This window comes from Balaenoptera acutorostrata, chromosome 1 (assembly GCF_949987535.1).
Source record: "Balaenoptera acutorostrata chromosome 1, mBalAcu1.1, whole genome shotgun sequence".
NCBI lineage: Eukaryota > Metazoa > Chordata > Mammalia > Artiodactyla > Balaenopteridae > Balaenoptera > Balaenoptera acutorostrata.
Window position 1 is genome coordinate 101,097,882 of NC_080064.1, and position 14,155 is coordinate 101,112,036.

General features: G+C 38.2%; 1 protein-coding gene across 2 annotated transcripts in view; it reads right to left on the bottom strand.

The window, feature by feature from the left end:
• PTPN22 (protein tyrosine phosphatase non-receptor type 22) overlaps window positions 1-6,376 on the bottom strand; it is a 63,362-nt gene extending 56,986 nt beyond the window's left edge. For both annotated transcript variants that reach the window (XM_007169367.2, XM_007169366.2), the window contains exon 1: window positions 6,189-6,376. In XM_007169367.2, coding sequence (XP_007169429.2) covers window positions 6,189-6,275 — 87 coding nt within the window. In that variant the 5' untranslated portion in view covers window positions 6,276-6,376. The remainder of the gene's footprint in view (window positions 1-6,188) is intronic.
• Between the last annotated feature and the right edge of the window lie 7,779 nt (window positions 6,377-14,155).

Consider the following 14,155-nt stretch of genomic DNA (forward strand, 5'->3'; position numbering starts at 1 on the left):
GCTAAAATGTACATGTCATAGAACCACAATCGGTTGCAGTAGTTGACCAAAGTGAATACCTATTCCCCTGTAAATTATCATCAATCGGATAAAAAAAATACACTAATGGAAGAGGATGGCCCTCATTAAGCTTAGAAGCAGGAAAGTAAAGTCCCTAGTGTTGTCCAGAAAAGAGTGGTGGCCACCAGCCTGAGGGTTCAAACAGGGAGATGAAGACTTCATACCATCACAGTTGAGGCCATTAAAATCACTATGCTCTTCAAGCAACTTTCTGATTATCATTGGCTTCTCATGTAAGTTTCTCTCCAAATTTGGAGAATATGCTGGCCAGTCAATGCAAACTTCTACTCTGTTTGATAGTGATTTTTCTCTGTCTAAAATTAATAAATTGGCATTCTTGTTTCTGGTGAATTTCTTATGTGTTTGCCTGATCTGATCACTCTCAGCATACTGACAAAATTGAATTTTTAGACCAGCAAAGCTAAAGTCAAGACACGGGACCACGGTGATCCAAAATAGTTAAAACTACCCTAAGTGACTACTTGGCCTCTCTCCATGCACTCTGTGATCACAACGGTAATTGCACATATTGAACCTTGACAGAATTCATAAAAATAATTAGAAAGAATTAAGACCCCACTACATGCAACCCAATGAATTTTAGAAACACAATGTAGAGTGAAAGAAGGAAGATATTAAAAATGTATGTATAACATGATTTTATTTACATAGAATTCAAAAACACGTAAAATTAATATCTTCTGCTTAGTGATATATATGTCTTGAAGCTATGCTGAAAAACAAAGAAAAAAATAATCTCATGATGGTGTTTACCTCTAGTCAGGTGGGAGTTGGGGGGAGTTGTGATCTGGAAGGACACCCAAGGGATTTCTGGGGTATGGGCAATGTTCTACTTCTTGATCTGAGTGATGCTTATATAGATGCCTGCTTTATTACTAATTGTTAAATTGTATGTTTGTGTTTAAAGCACTTTTCTGTGTGTATGTTATATTCTATGATTTTTTTTAAGTTTAAGAAGTTAAGACCAATGGATAAATTGGAAGCAATAGAGTGGGGTGGCAGGAGGGGACCAAGAGCACAAGCTCAAAAGTTAAACAGCTTTCTTTCATATCTGAGTTCTACCACTTATGAAATCCATGGCCTTAGGTAAGTTGTTTAATTTCTCTGACCCTCAGTGTCTACTACATAGCAAATACTAAGCCGGACGCTGAGGATATCAATATAAGCAGAACTAAATCTGAGCCTTGCCTTTGTGGAGCTACAATCCGATGGGAAAGCAGACGTTAATCAAATAATCAGACACATAAATGTAAAACTGGAACTGTAATAAGTGCTATGAATACCTTCAGTTCAGCTGGGATGAGGGTGGGGGAAGAAGAAACTTTTAAAAAATGACACATGGTGCTGAGAACCTACTCGATATATTTAGGGAGGTCAAGGAAGGCTTCTCTGGGAAAGTGACCACCAAATTGTTATCTGAAGAATTATGAAGTGTTAACTAGGTGAAGAGGAGTGTGAGGAAATATTCAAGGCAGAGGTAACAGCATGCGTGCAAAGTCCTGTGGCAGAGGAAGCATGACAAGGACAAGAAAATGAACATGCTGTAAGAAGCTGGAGAAGCACTCGGCTGCTGGTCCGTGTGGGACTTTGTTAGCCATTCATTATAAAGGGCTCTTTGGGAATTAGATAAGGTTCTGTTCGTGAAGCACTCAAGCACAGAGTCTGGAACATGGTTCCATGATTAGCTATTGTGGAAAGTACATGAACTGAAAGTTTATATGAGGAAATGCAGATTGAAATTAGTCATGGAAAATTTTCAGGCTCAGAAATAAAATAAATCAAATTAACATAACAAAGTATAATTTTACACTAATTAAATTAGAAAAATAAAACATGTTATGGTTTTGCTTGATGCAGTTTAAGTATAGTGGCTAAGAGGCTTTGGAATCAAACATACCAGAGTTTCAAATCCTGGTTTTGCCACTTCATGGGTAAAATGAAGATAATGCTTTCCTCTTGGGGTTGTTGTAGTGATTAAGATCATATATGGTAAACCACTTAGATTGCCTAGGATATGATAAGCAGTCAAAAATTTTATCTATTACTACGTTTTTTAGATATTAAATCGAGACTATCAAGGTGGTAAAGAAGGTGATAAATTCAGATATCGCAAATTTTTAAAACTGTTGGAAATATATTTGGCAAGACTTAACCAATTAGATGCTAATACTCTTTGGTCCAGGAATAATAACACTTGTGGGGATCTAGCCCCAGGATATAATCGCAAATGAAGGGGAAAACCACATGGAAAAACATTCATTGCAGTTTTATCAATAATCAGGAAAAATGAGAAACAACCTCAATTTCCAAAGTAGAGAAATAATTAAATTATTTGGGTGCCTACTACATGTCAGGTTTTTAATATATTCATTCTTTTATCTTCACAGCAATTCTGCAAAGTGAATATTATTTGTTACCACTTTTTAGTTACTTTGCTCAAGGTCACATAGCTAATTATAGGCAGAACGAAAATTTAAACCCAGATTTATATAATTCCAAAGTTGTTACAAGTACAGATGGTAAAGCAAGACTGCCTGAACTCGAAACTCAGTTCCACCACTTACTGATTATGTGACCCTGAGTGAGTCAGTTAACTTCTCTGTGTCTCATTTTCCTCATCCATAAAATGGAAATAACAGTGCCTTCCTCAATAGATTAAATGAGTTGGCATGTAAAAGTGCTTAGAACAGTTTCTATAAGAGGTATAGAAGTGTTAGCTATTACTTTGATTATTATATTTTCATCATACTATCCTGCATTAAAAGTCATTAATATAGATTTTAACCAACATGATAGTTTTGTTACAATGTTAAGTGAAAATATGAGAATACAAATTGCAGCTATGCTTATAATTACAGTAATATAAAAGGCATCCTATCAATATAAATGGACAAAAACTAGAATTTCTACAACCCCCAAAACTGTATTTGTTGGGATGTTGGTACTATGGTGAATTTATTTTATTTTACCTTGCAATAATATTATTTTATAAAAAATAACAACAATAAGGCTTTATTTTTTTTAAGTACTTTAAGAAATTTTCAATAGTGTGGTTGCACACTGCTATTTCTGCTGTATAGAAGCTATGTTAACTAGAGACTTACCCTCATGCTAGGCCCTTTGAGGGACTACGGTTAGTGGCTGAAGCAAGACATTATTGCATAGGGATTAATTTCACAGGCTCTGATATGACAGATCCAGGTTAAATTTCATGTCTGTGGCTGAACAGCTGAGTGAGCTTAGGCCAATTATTTACCCTCTCAGAGCCTCAGTTTCCTTATCTGTAAGTCAGAGATCAGAACTACCTCATAGGGTTTTTTTAAAATGAGTAACAAATAAGATAATGAATGTGATGCTTCCTTGACACCCCACCAAGACTATCACAGTTATAATTAAATATTTAATAGAGTAATTGGTTGTTTAATGTCTCCCTCTCTAAGACATCCTCTAATGTCTTAGAAAATAAGCTCCACCAAAGCTTGGAGTATTGCACTGCAGAACCAGCATCTAGCACAATGCTTTGCACATAGTAAGCACTCAATAAATATTTGAATGAATGCATGAAAACCTTATAGGAGTGGTCAGTGGCAGTTTCAACTACAGAAGGATTATTGAGTTTAGTCTTGGCATGGGGAAAAGATCAAAGCAGCATGGTATTGGCTCTAGCTGTCATAGTAGGGCTTTGTGCTCTGCACAAAGATACTTGGCCAAGGGGGAAGTGAGGACTGAAATCTAAGCCATGGACTCAGTGGGGGGCAGGGTGTACAGAATGTCTACCAGGAAGTAGAGATGACTTTTGATAATTCCCACAGAGGCACCACCATTCAGGTCAGCAGTGCCCTTGTGTCACAGAAGCAGCCCTCAAACCTCAGAAACATCAAATCCTGGGAGAAGATATTAAGGGCTGAAGGTGGAATGTGGTATATGACCAGGTGGAAAGGCTTCCAGTTTAAGGGTGGTATCCACCTTGTCCAAGCAAGTAGCCTGGCCTCATTCAAGGCTCCCCAACTCCCCCAAAGCTACTCTCTCTGGTATTTCAGCTAAACCTTTAGGTGGGGCTGAGGGAAAGACTCCGTTTTTCCACTGGAGGACATGAGTCAGTGAACAGTGAGGTTCCACTTAATCACCACCCAAAAACAAGGTCCTGAGAATTAGGAGCCAGAAAAGCAAGGAAGTGATTAATATAAAAGTCAGGATAGTGATCATTCCTCGGCAGGGCAGGACAGTGTGGGTGTGGGGATGAGGGACCTGATGGGGAAGGGACATGTAGAGGTCTTCTGGGGCTGACAGTGTTCTAGCCCTTGACCTGGGTGATGGCTGCTTTACAGTTATACTTACATTTTATGTACTTTTCTAAATGCATATTATAGTTCACAGTTTTAAACAGCTGGAAAAAATACAAACTATAAAAGGTTTTTAAGCAGGGAAAAAATAACCAGATCTGTAGTATTAAAAGATCACTTGGGTGTTAAACAGAAAATTGATTGAAGGTGGGGCAAGGCTAGAGGCAGAGAAAACAGGAGGTGAGGTAGCTGCTATATTCTGGTGAAAGACTATAGTGACTGAGCTAAGACAAGGTAAAATATTAGGGATGTAGTCTATATTATTTTTAAAAACACAACCAAAATAACAGAGGCTGCCACTGCCCCCTCACCTCACTTTTTACCTCTCTGCATTGGGGGAATTTGGCTCAGGAGATATAGCCCAGGGGCAGGCACATGTCTAAGACTCATAGGCCAGGCTTTCTACCTCCCCTCCCTCCCTGCTAACTCTACTCAGAAGGACTAAGACTGCCTGGCTAGTGGCAACTAGAGTGCATTTTTCATGACACCACGACATTATCCAAGTTGAGCTGACACAGGGGTTTCTACCATAATATGCAATCATTCAATCATAACATCTAATCACTCGGGACTTTACAGAGTGTTTTCACATCTACTATCTGGTACCAGAATGTTAGCTCCATGAGGGCAAAGTTTCTTATTTTGTTCACTGCTATATCCTCAGTGCCTAAAACTAAACTTGGTACATAGAAGGTGCTCAATAAATATTACTGAATGAATGACCACATTTAAGTATTATTATTATTGCTATTTAGTCATCACAATAATCTTGTGCAGAGAGGTAGGACATTCATTATGATCCGCATTTCAGAAGTCAGGAAACAGAGACTTGGTGAGATTAAGGAACATGGCAAATAGTTGATAATTTGGTTGATGACACTGTCATGATTTAATTTCAGATTTTATACTTAAATTCCCTTATTTTTCCCATTTCCTCATAGCTGAAAAGGTAAAGTTTGAAGTTCTTATAACTCTGAAACACCAGCTGGAAGTATTCCAAAATACATGATAGGTACTATCAGACATCCTACGTCATCTGATGTGCTGGGTTATAGGATGAGTGAGGCCTACCCAGCTGCCACTGCATCAGTAAGCACCATTCCCCCAGAGGAGATGCAGTGTTCCTCTGGATAATCAAATCCAGTTGACCCCAGGCTACCTTGTGCTTATGTTTCTTTCCATCCCTCACTTTTCTCTACTCCCCATCCTAGCCATTCCACCCCTCCAAGCAAAAGAAGATTAAGGAAACCCTGTTATTGCAAAAACACATGTTCTCATATTTTTTTCTTCATGAAAAAAAAAGAAAAAAGAAATATGGCAGAAAGTTTCGGTGCTCTTCAAGAGTTTCTGTTATCCACATGGAACCCATGGGAGGCTAAAATCATAATGCTCTATGAAAAGTTAATCTTGGTCTCTTTCCTCTTGATAGTAATTAAAATTAGTCATTTGAAGCCTAAACCACAACTCAGATACCTGGGAACTCCAGATGTTCAATTAATATTAGATTTATACAACTGGAATTATGTATGTCATCTGTAGGATTCCTAGTCAAACTCTAAGAACTAGCAAACAAAATATTTAAAACTATATTTTGGAGAGAACATCTAAAATACACAAAAACCACTTACAGAAGTTAAACTTTTAGGTTGCCTTCTTCCCCTGAAAGGTCAGTTTATCCCAAGAGCAAGTTGGTCTAGGAGAGTTGGACCACTGTCATCAAACAGTCTATGTAACTACCCTGAGAACGTCACACATAGGACTTACCAGAAATTCATTGGCAAACTCCTCTTTGTTACTTTTCTTGGTTTGGGCCTCATCCAGGAACTTCTGCAGAATCTCTCTTTGGTCCATGCTGCAGGGCAAGACAGACAGTCTACAAGTGGGTTAAGGGAGGGCATATTAGATGTGTGTCATGGCCGAGACAGCACTGAGAAGCCACTGCTGCCGCCTGAGCAGAGCATGTTGAAGGTTGTGGTTTACTGACTTCATCTCAAGCCCTAGAGGAAATTAGTACGTAACCAGAATCTGTGGTCACACAACAAAGCCAGCACCTCACTCCTGGGCCCTAGCGCCTTCCTTCTCAAGAAAGGAACCTGGTTGCAATTCAAGTTTTTAACAAACAAGAGGCTAGCCAGAATGTAATGTGTGTGTGGTCTGCTTAGCTCTGAGACTATTCCACTCCATCGCCCTTAAGCAAAGTTCGCAATTTTTCTTGCTTCCTAGAGAAAAGGCAGAATTACAGGTCTCACGGATGGTTCTGCCTCTCCCCATTTTCCCAATAAGCACAAAGGCCCTGTTGACACCTTCTGTTTCCTCATGTCCCAAATGAACTCTGTAAAAGTTCATTTAGGCCCAGTTTGGAGACACTGTTTGGAGTTAAGACATCTTCTAAAAGGTTTCTTGTCAGTGTGATCGGTGGCAAACTTCTGTTCATCAGAGAAGGCATTTTTATTTAGAACTTTTGATTCTGCCATATAGACCTAACTCTCTTTTGGATGAAGAAAAGTCAGCTGCTTCTGAGAGTCTGGGTTTCTCCCAGAGCTGGGGAAGTGCTCACCTCCATTAAGGGAAGTGTTGCTGATTTCAGGACCCCACCCCCACCTTCCAGTAGTTTTTGAGCTTCATTTGGGTTCTGGATATAAAGACTGAGAGCACTTGGTCTATATGGGATCCAGGGGCACGGTGGCCCCCATGAAGAGCACCTGACCAGGAATCTGGCATAAAATCCCCTGTATGTAATGCTAGTAAAATATGGAGGAACAGAAAAAGAGTAAAATCAACCACCTTGCTGGCAACAATACACCTTTTAGGGCAGAAAGCCTGAAGAACTATTTCTAGAGAAGATATTTCTACTCTTCAACCAAAGCCTCAGGAAAGACCATTGTTTCTGGAAGCCACACTGTGCATGTAGCATTTGGGCCCTGATAGGGAGGCTCTTCTAGAAAAAGCTTCCAAATAGCTTGCATAAGTTCCCTCCTCAATGGGTACAAACCTACCCAAGCATGTCTCATTTGGTGTGAGAACGAGACAAAAATCAGCATAACATCTCTGTTCGAGGACAGAAGTTTAATAAATATGAGAACAAAATTAGTCTGAGATAGTCATGAAGAAAATTTGGAAATGTGCTGTTAGAACTTCCTCTATTTGCTATTAGCAATCCTTTCTGTTTTGCAACATTATTCAAACTTCCTTTAGGAAATGATTCTGAACACTCTGGCTGCATCCACTTTTTTGAACCTTACCACAGGGAAGGAAAGGTCACTGAGGTATCTTGCTTATAGGCAGTGTGAAGCCAATGAAGAATTTCAATCCTGATCCACATAATAAATTAAAATGATCCATATCCTCAACAATATTTGATGAGAGTAGAATAGTAGTTCTCAAACTATTCCTAACTATCATTAAATTTAGGAGAATTTCTTGCTGCTCTAAATAATGCAATTTAATTTGGCTTTTTAAAAATGTAAAATATGGGAAAAAAATTTTAAAGACAAAGTTTCAAGTTCACAATAACCCAAACCATGTAAAAGTATGCACATGGTTAAATGAAGACTAAAAGATGCAAAAAGGAAGCAATTGCAGAAGTGTTGGGATTAAGGATTTTTTAAAAGTTCTTCCTTTAAAATTATTATGCCATTTTTAATTAGAAAAAACCCTACAATAATCCATTAATTTGTTCAACAAATTTATTGAGTACCCGCTGAATGCTAAGTACTATGTTAGGGGATGCATATACAATAATGAACAAGCCAGAACATGGTGAAAAACACTCTTAACCAGTTTATAAAGCATCTCAGAACTAAGATATAGACTTAATTACTGATAAAAATTAAAATATTCCAAACTTATTTGCTTATTTGCAAAGTAGCAAAGCATAACCCTAAAAGGAAAGTGATTTTCTATATTTGGACAACTAAAAGACATACAGTTTCATAATCTCTCTGTCACCTTAGAGTGTCTTCACTTCCATCAAAACAAGAACTTTACTAATGAATAAACAAAAAGACAGCTAATAAAATAAAATTTAAATCTACTTTCCTCAAGCCTATATTTCAGAACAATCTCTCTCTAAGTTTATTCTCAAATTAGGGAGGGATAAGATGGAGATAGATATTAGGTAAGAAAGAAAAACTTGCTGAAATCCAACATATGAGGATCTGAAAATAGTGTCTTAGCAGAACTGCAGATCTTCTTTAAAAGCAAGCAGCAATGCTTAGGATTCTGTTCCACTCTAAAACCAAAAAGATATAGAAATACTGTGAAATAACCAAACCTCAAAAACCCACTTAGCTGAAAGGCCGTTTCCTGAGCAGACCACTCAAGCAAGCAAAAAACAAACTGAAGGTGAAAACAAAACACTTGTTTTATGTTTAATTACCACTTAATTTTTCACACTTCTTTCTACAGATACTGGAGGACAATAGGAGCATAATTCTTCTTGATGAAGATTCTGTTGACTCATTTGTATCTTGTGGGAAGATCAAGAGCTGGGGAAGGGAAACAAGTCATTCAGCAAAGACTAGCAAAAACCTAAAAGAATTGAAGAATTTACAGTGAACCATTTAAACCAGTCTGACATAAACCCTAAGTGAACACAACAATTCCATGCAGTAAAAGACTCATAAACACTTTATCAGAACCATCAAGGGTGAGTTCTAGTGGAAAGTAAAACTGTAGTACCTGAAGAGGAGTGAGGAAGGAACATCTCACTGCTTCCTCGTCTGGCTATGGTGTTTGTTCAGGAGGAAGATGTCAGCGGGGAGGAGTGCTGATTACACTGTCACCTGTTCCAGCAAGAGGGGAATGTGCCAGTTTAAGAGGAAAGATCAGTGTCATGGAGGTTGGGAGTCAGATGACAAAAAAATCTTTAACCAAAAAGAAGGCTGGGGGATTATTAGGACAAGATAAACTGGTTAACAGGAACGACATTCAATTTTCTCAGAACATCCTTCTTCCTGCAGAGGCACGTTTCACCCTTGGAAAGCCACTTACCAATCTTTGCTTTAGTTTCACTACTCCTGCCTTCCCCTACATCCCATGGTCATTGATTTGATGTGGCCATTGTGTATTATCCGTGAAACAGTCAGTGCTTTGTAAGCATCCTCTTGGTTACCAAGGTCTCTTGGTCCTTTCTCTTCAATGACTCTCAAATTCAACCTGTCTTTTCCGTTCCCATGTTAACCATCATCCCCATTTCACAGCTGGATTAGTGCAGCGATAAGCTCTTAGTCATCTTCCTATCTATGTACCTTCCAATCTGGTCTCTCCTGGTAACTAAGGCTGGATAAAAGTTCTTAAGAACTTTTTTCTTTGGCCACTTCTCGTCATTTCCCCAATTTTCACCAGGATAAAGCCATAAAAGCTAGTTACTCTTTTCTTCAAAAATCCTGCCCCTAACTCCATCTCACTATGACCTGAATCCCTTCAATATAAATATTTATATTCAGCTATAGAAGTGTTCTTAGTTTCTTCACATGTTCATTGTCTCCCATAAGTTTATATAAAAGAGGAATTTATTCAAAAGACAGCATATAAAATGCCCCCCATAGTTTTAAGCTTATCCAGGGCAATGATAGTGTCTTCTATACATTTGTGTAAACCACGGTGCTTCACATGGTTGTGAGCATACCTAAAATAGCTCTACTGTGATAAATAACTATTGTGGTTAGGCCTTGGTGTGAGATCCACTCTGACTCACTCCATCAGTTACTCCAGGTCTCCCGCCTGGCACAGTCTCTGCTCATCTCTGGCTGGGCACCTTTGCTATGCCAGGAGCAGATGGTCCTTTCCTACGAGGAGGACTAGGAACCTGGCAAACAGTACTTCCCTGAATGCTGCTGCCCAAGCAGCAGGGTTATTATTATAAAAGGAATGGTGCTATTACTGAAGCAGGGTCCATCCCCAAAGGGCTGCAATGGCCGGGAAAAAAATGACCTCCTTTATCTCCAGAATCGACTGCTTGTCCTTTTAGAAATGGACACAGAGGAGGCTTATAAAACACTTCTAACACAGCTTGTTTGCTTTGCTCATGTTTTCACATCATCCACAACAGGAAAATCCCCTACCCGTTTTCCAGTCGGCTTCTTGTCTCTACAGCATTCTGAGACCTCATCATGCTCTTCAATCCACCCGTCGTGAGCTTCGTAGTCAGCTTCCCACATACCACACAGGGAATCACATTCTGCCTTTGGTTTCAGAAACAGTCCTCAAGAGGCAAAGGTCAACTGATACTTGCAATTGAAGCAATTTACCTTTTTTTTTTTTTTTTTTTTTTTTTAAATAGAGAGTTGGAGCTCTTAGTGAGGCTTGGCATCTTGTTCAAAATATAATCAAACCTGAAGTCTCATCTTTCATTTGATTGCTTATTTAGTTTTCTTTCATTTGTTCATTTAATGAATATTTATGAGGTCTGTATACATGCAAGAGAATGGGGAAGAGGGGAGCTACAGTAGTGAACAACAAATTGTCCTCATTCAAGGATCCTTTATTCTAGCAGGGAAGGTAAGTATATAAAAAACTATAATTGAAGACCATTTGTGATAAGACCATAAATGTGGTGCAACCAAAATTATGAGAAGGCAGTCAGGGTCAGGGTCAGAATCACAAAAACAAAAAAATGAGAAGGCAAAATCATTCCTTACTTGGATTATCTGGATAGTCTTCATGGAGGAAGTGACATTTGAGTTGGGTCTTTTTCTTTTTTTTTAGGTTTAATATTTATTTATTAATAGGGAATTCTATATATTTTTATATCACAAATATTTAAAAATATTTCAATAACTGTATTTCCATGTATTTTGCTTTCTTTTTAATCCCTATGCCTTTTTTCTTTACACTTTAAAATTTTAATTTATTTTTCCCCAAACAAAATATAAAAGGACTCATCTCATGGAATGATTAGAATGCTAAAGTAGGAAACACAGTTTAAGTTTGTAACAAAATGTGAGTGTTGAAAGAAGCTATTCACTAAAGTTCCACTCCACTTTTGTTTTTTGTTTGTTTTTTGGTTTGTTTTTTTTTTAAATTAATTTGCATTAGAGCATAGTTGCTTTACAATGTTGTGTTAGTTTCTACTGTAAAGCAAAATGAATCAGCTGTACGTATACATATATCCCCTCTTTTATGGATTTCCTTCACATTTAGGTCACCACAGAGCACTGAGTAGAGTTCCTTGAGCTATACAGTAGGTTCTCATTAGTTATCTATTTTATACATAATATCAATAGTGTATATATGTCAACTCCAATCTCCCAATTCATTTCACCCCCTCCCTTCCCCCCTTGGTGTCCATACTTGTTCTCTGTCTGTGTCTCTGTTTCTGTTTTGCAAATAAGATCATCTGTACCATTTTTCTAGATTCCACATATATGCATTAATACACAATATTTGTTTTTCTCTTTCTGACTTACTTCACTCTGTATGACAGTCTCTAGGTCCATCCACGTCTCTACCAATGACCCAGTTTCATTCCTTTTTATGGCTGAGTAATATTCCATACAATGTGATGTACCACATCTTCTTTATCCATTCCTGTTAATGGACATTTAGCTTGCTTCCATGTCCCGGCTATTGTAAATAGTGCTGCAGTGAACACTGGGGTACATGTGTCTTTTTGAATTATGGTTTTCTCTGGGTATAGGCCCAGTAGTGGGATTGCTGGGTCATATGGTAGTTCTATTTTTAATTTTTTAAGGAAGCTCCATACTGTTCTCCATAGTGGCTGTATCAATTTACATTTCCACCAACAGTGCAAGAGAGTTCCCTTTTCTCCACACCCTCTCCAGCATTTACTGTTTGTAGATTTTTAAATGATGGCCATTCTGACTGGTGTGAGGTGATACTTCATGGTAGTTTTGATTTGAATTTCTCTAATAATTAGTGATGTTGAGCATCGTTTCATGGGTTTGTTGGCCATCTGTAGGTCTTCTGTGGAGAAAAGTCTATTTGGGTCTTCTGCCCATTTTTTGATTGGGTTGTTTGTTTTTCTGATATTGAGCTGTGTGAGCTGTTTGTATATTTTGGAGATTAATCCTTTGTCCATTGCTTCATTTGCAAATATTTTCTCCCATTCTGAGGGCTGTCTTTTTGTCTTGTTTACGTTTCATTTGCTGTGCAAAAGTTTTTAAGTTTCATTAGGTCCCATTTGTTAATTTTTGTTTTTATTTTAATTACTCTAAGAGGTGGGTCCAAAAAGATCCTGTGGTGATTTATGTCAAAGAGTATTCTGCCTATGTTTTCCTCTAAGAGTTTTATAGTGTCTGGCCTTACATTCAGGTCTTTAATCCATTTTGAGTTTATTTTTCTGAATGGTGTTAGAGAGTGTTCTAAATTCATTCTTTTACATGTAGCTGTCCAGTTTTCCCAGCACCACTTATTGAAGAGGCTATCTCTTCCTCATTGTATATTCTTGCCTCTTTTGTCATAGATTAGGTGACCATATGTGTGTGGGTTTATCTCTGGGCTTTCTATCCTGTTCCATTGATCTATATTTCTGTTTTTGTGCCACTACCATATTGTCTTGATTACTGTAGCTTTGTAATATAGTCTGAAGTCAGGGAGCCTGATTCTTCCAGCTCGATTTTTCTTTCTCAAGATTGCTTAGGCTATTCGGGGTCTTTTGTGCTTCTAAACAAATTGTAAAATTTTCTGTTCTAGTTATGTGAAAAATGTCATTGGTAGCTTGATAGGGATTGCATTGAATCTGTAGATTGCTTTGGGTAGTATAGTCATTTTCACAATACTGATTCTTCCAATCCAAGAACATGGTATATCTCTCCATCTGTTTGTGTCATCTTTGATTCCTTTCATCAGCATCTTACAGTTTTCTGTGTACAGGTATTTTGCCTCCTTAGATAGGTTTATTCCTAGGTATTTTATTCTTTTTTGTTGCAATGGTGAATGGGATTGTTTCCTTAATTTCTCTTTCTGATCTTTCATTGTTAGTGTATAGGAATGCAAGAGATTTCTGTGATTAATTTTGTATCCTGCGGCTTTACTAAATTCATTGATTGGCTCCAGTAGTTTTCTGGTGGCATATTTAGGATTTTCTGTGTATAGTATCATGTCATCTGCAAAGAGTGACAGTTTTACTTCTTCTTTTCCGATTTGGATTCTTTTTATTTCTTTTTCTTCTCTGATTGCTGTGCCTAAGACTTCCAAGACTGTGTTGAATAATAGTGGTGAGAGTGGACACCCTTGTCTTGTTCCTGATCTTAGAGGAAATGCTTTCAGTTTTTCACCATTGAGAATAAAGTTTGCTGTTGGTTTGTCATATATGGCCTTTATTATGGTGAGGTAGGTTCCCTCTATGCCCACTTTCTGGAGAGTTTTTATCATAAATGGGTGTTGAATTTTGTCAAAAGCTTTTTCTGCATCTATTGGGATGATCATGTGGGTTTTTTTTTTAATTTACTTATTTTTGGTTGCATTGCATCTTTGTTGCTGCATGCGGGCTTTCTCTAATTGCAGCGAGCAGGGGCTACTCTTTGTTGTGATGCACAGGCTTCTCATTGTGGTGGCTTCTCTTGTTGTGGAGCACAGGCTCTAGGCACATGGGCTTTAGTAGCTGTGGCACGTGGGCTCAGTAGTTGTGGCTCACAGGCTGTAGAGCACAGGCTTAGTAGTTGTGGTGCACGGGCTTAGTTGCTCTGCAGCATGTGGGATCTTCCGGAAGGGCTCGAACCTGTGTCCCCTGCATTGGCAGGTGGATTCTTAACCACTGTGCCACCAGG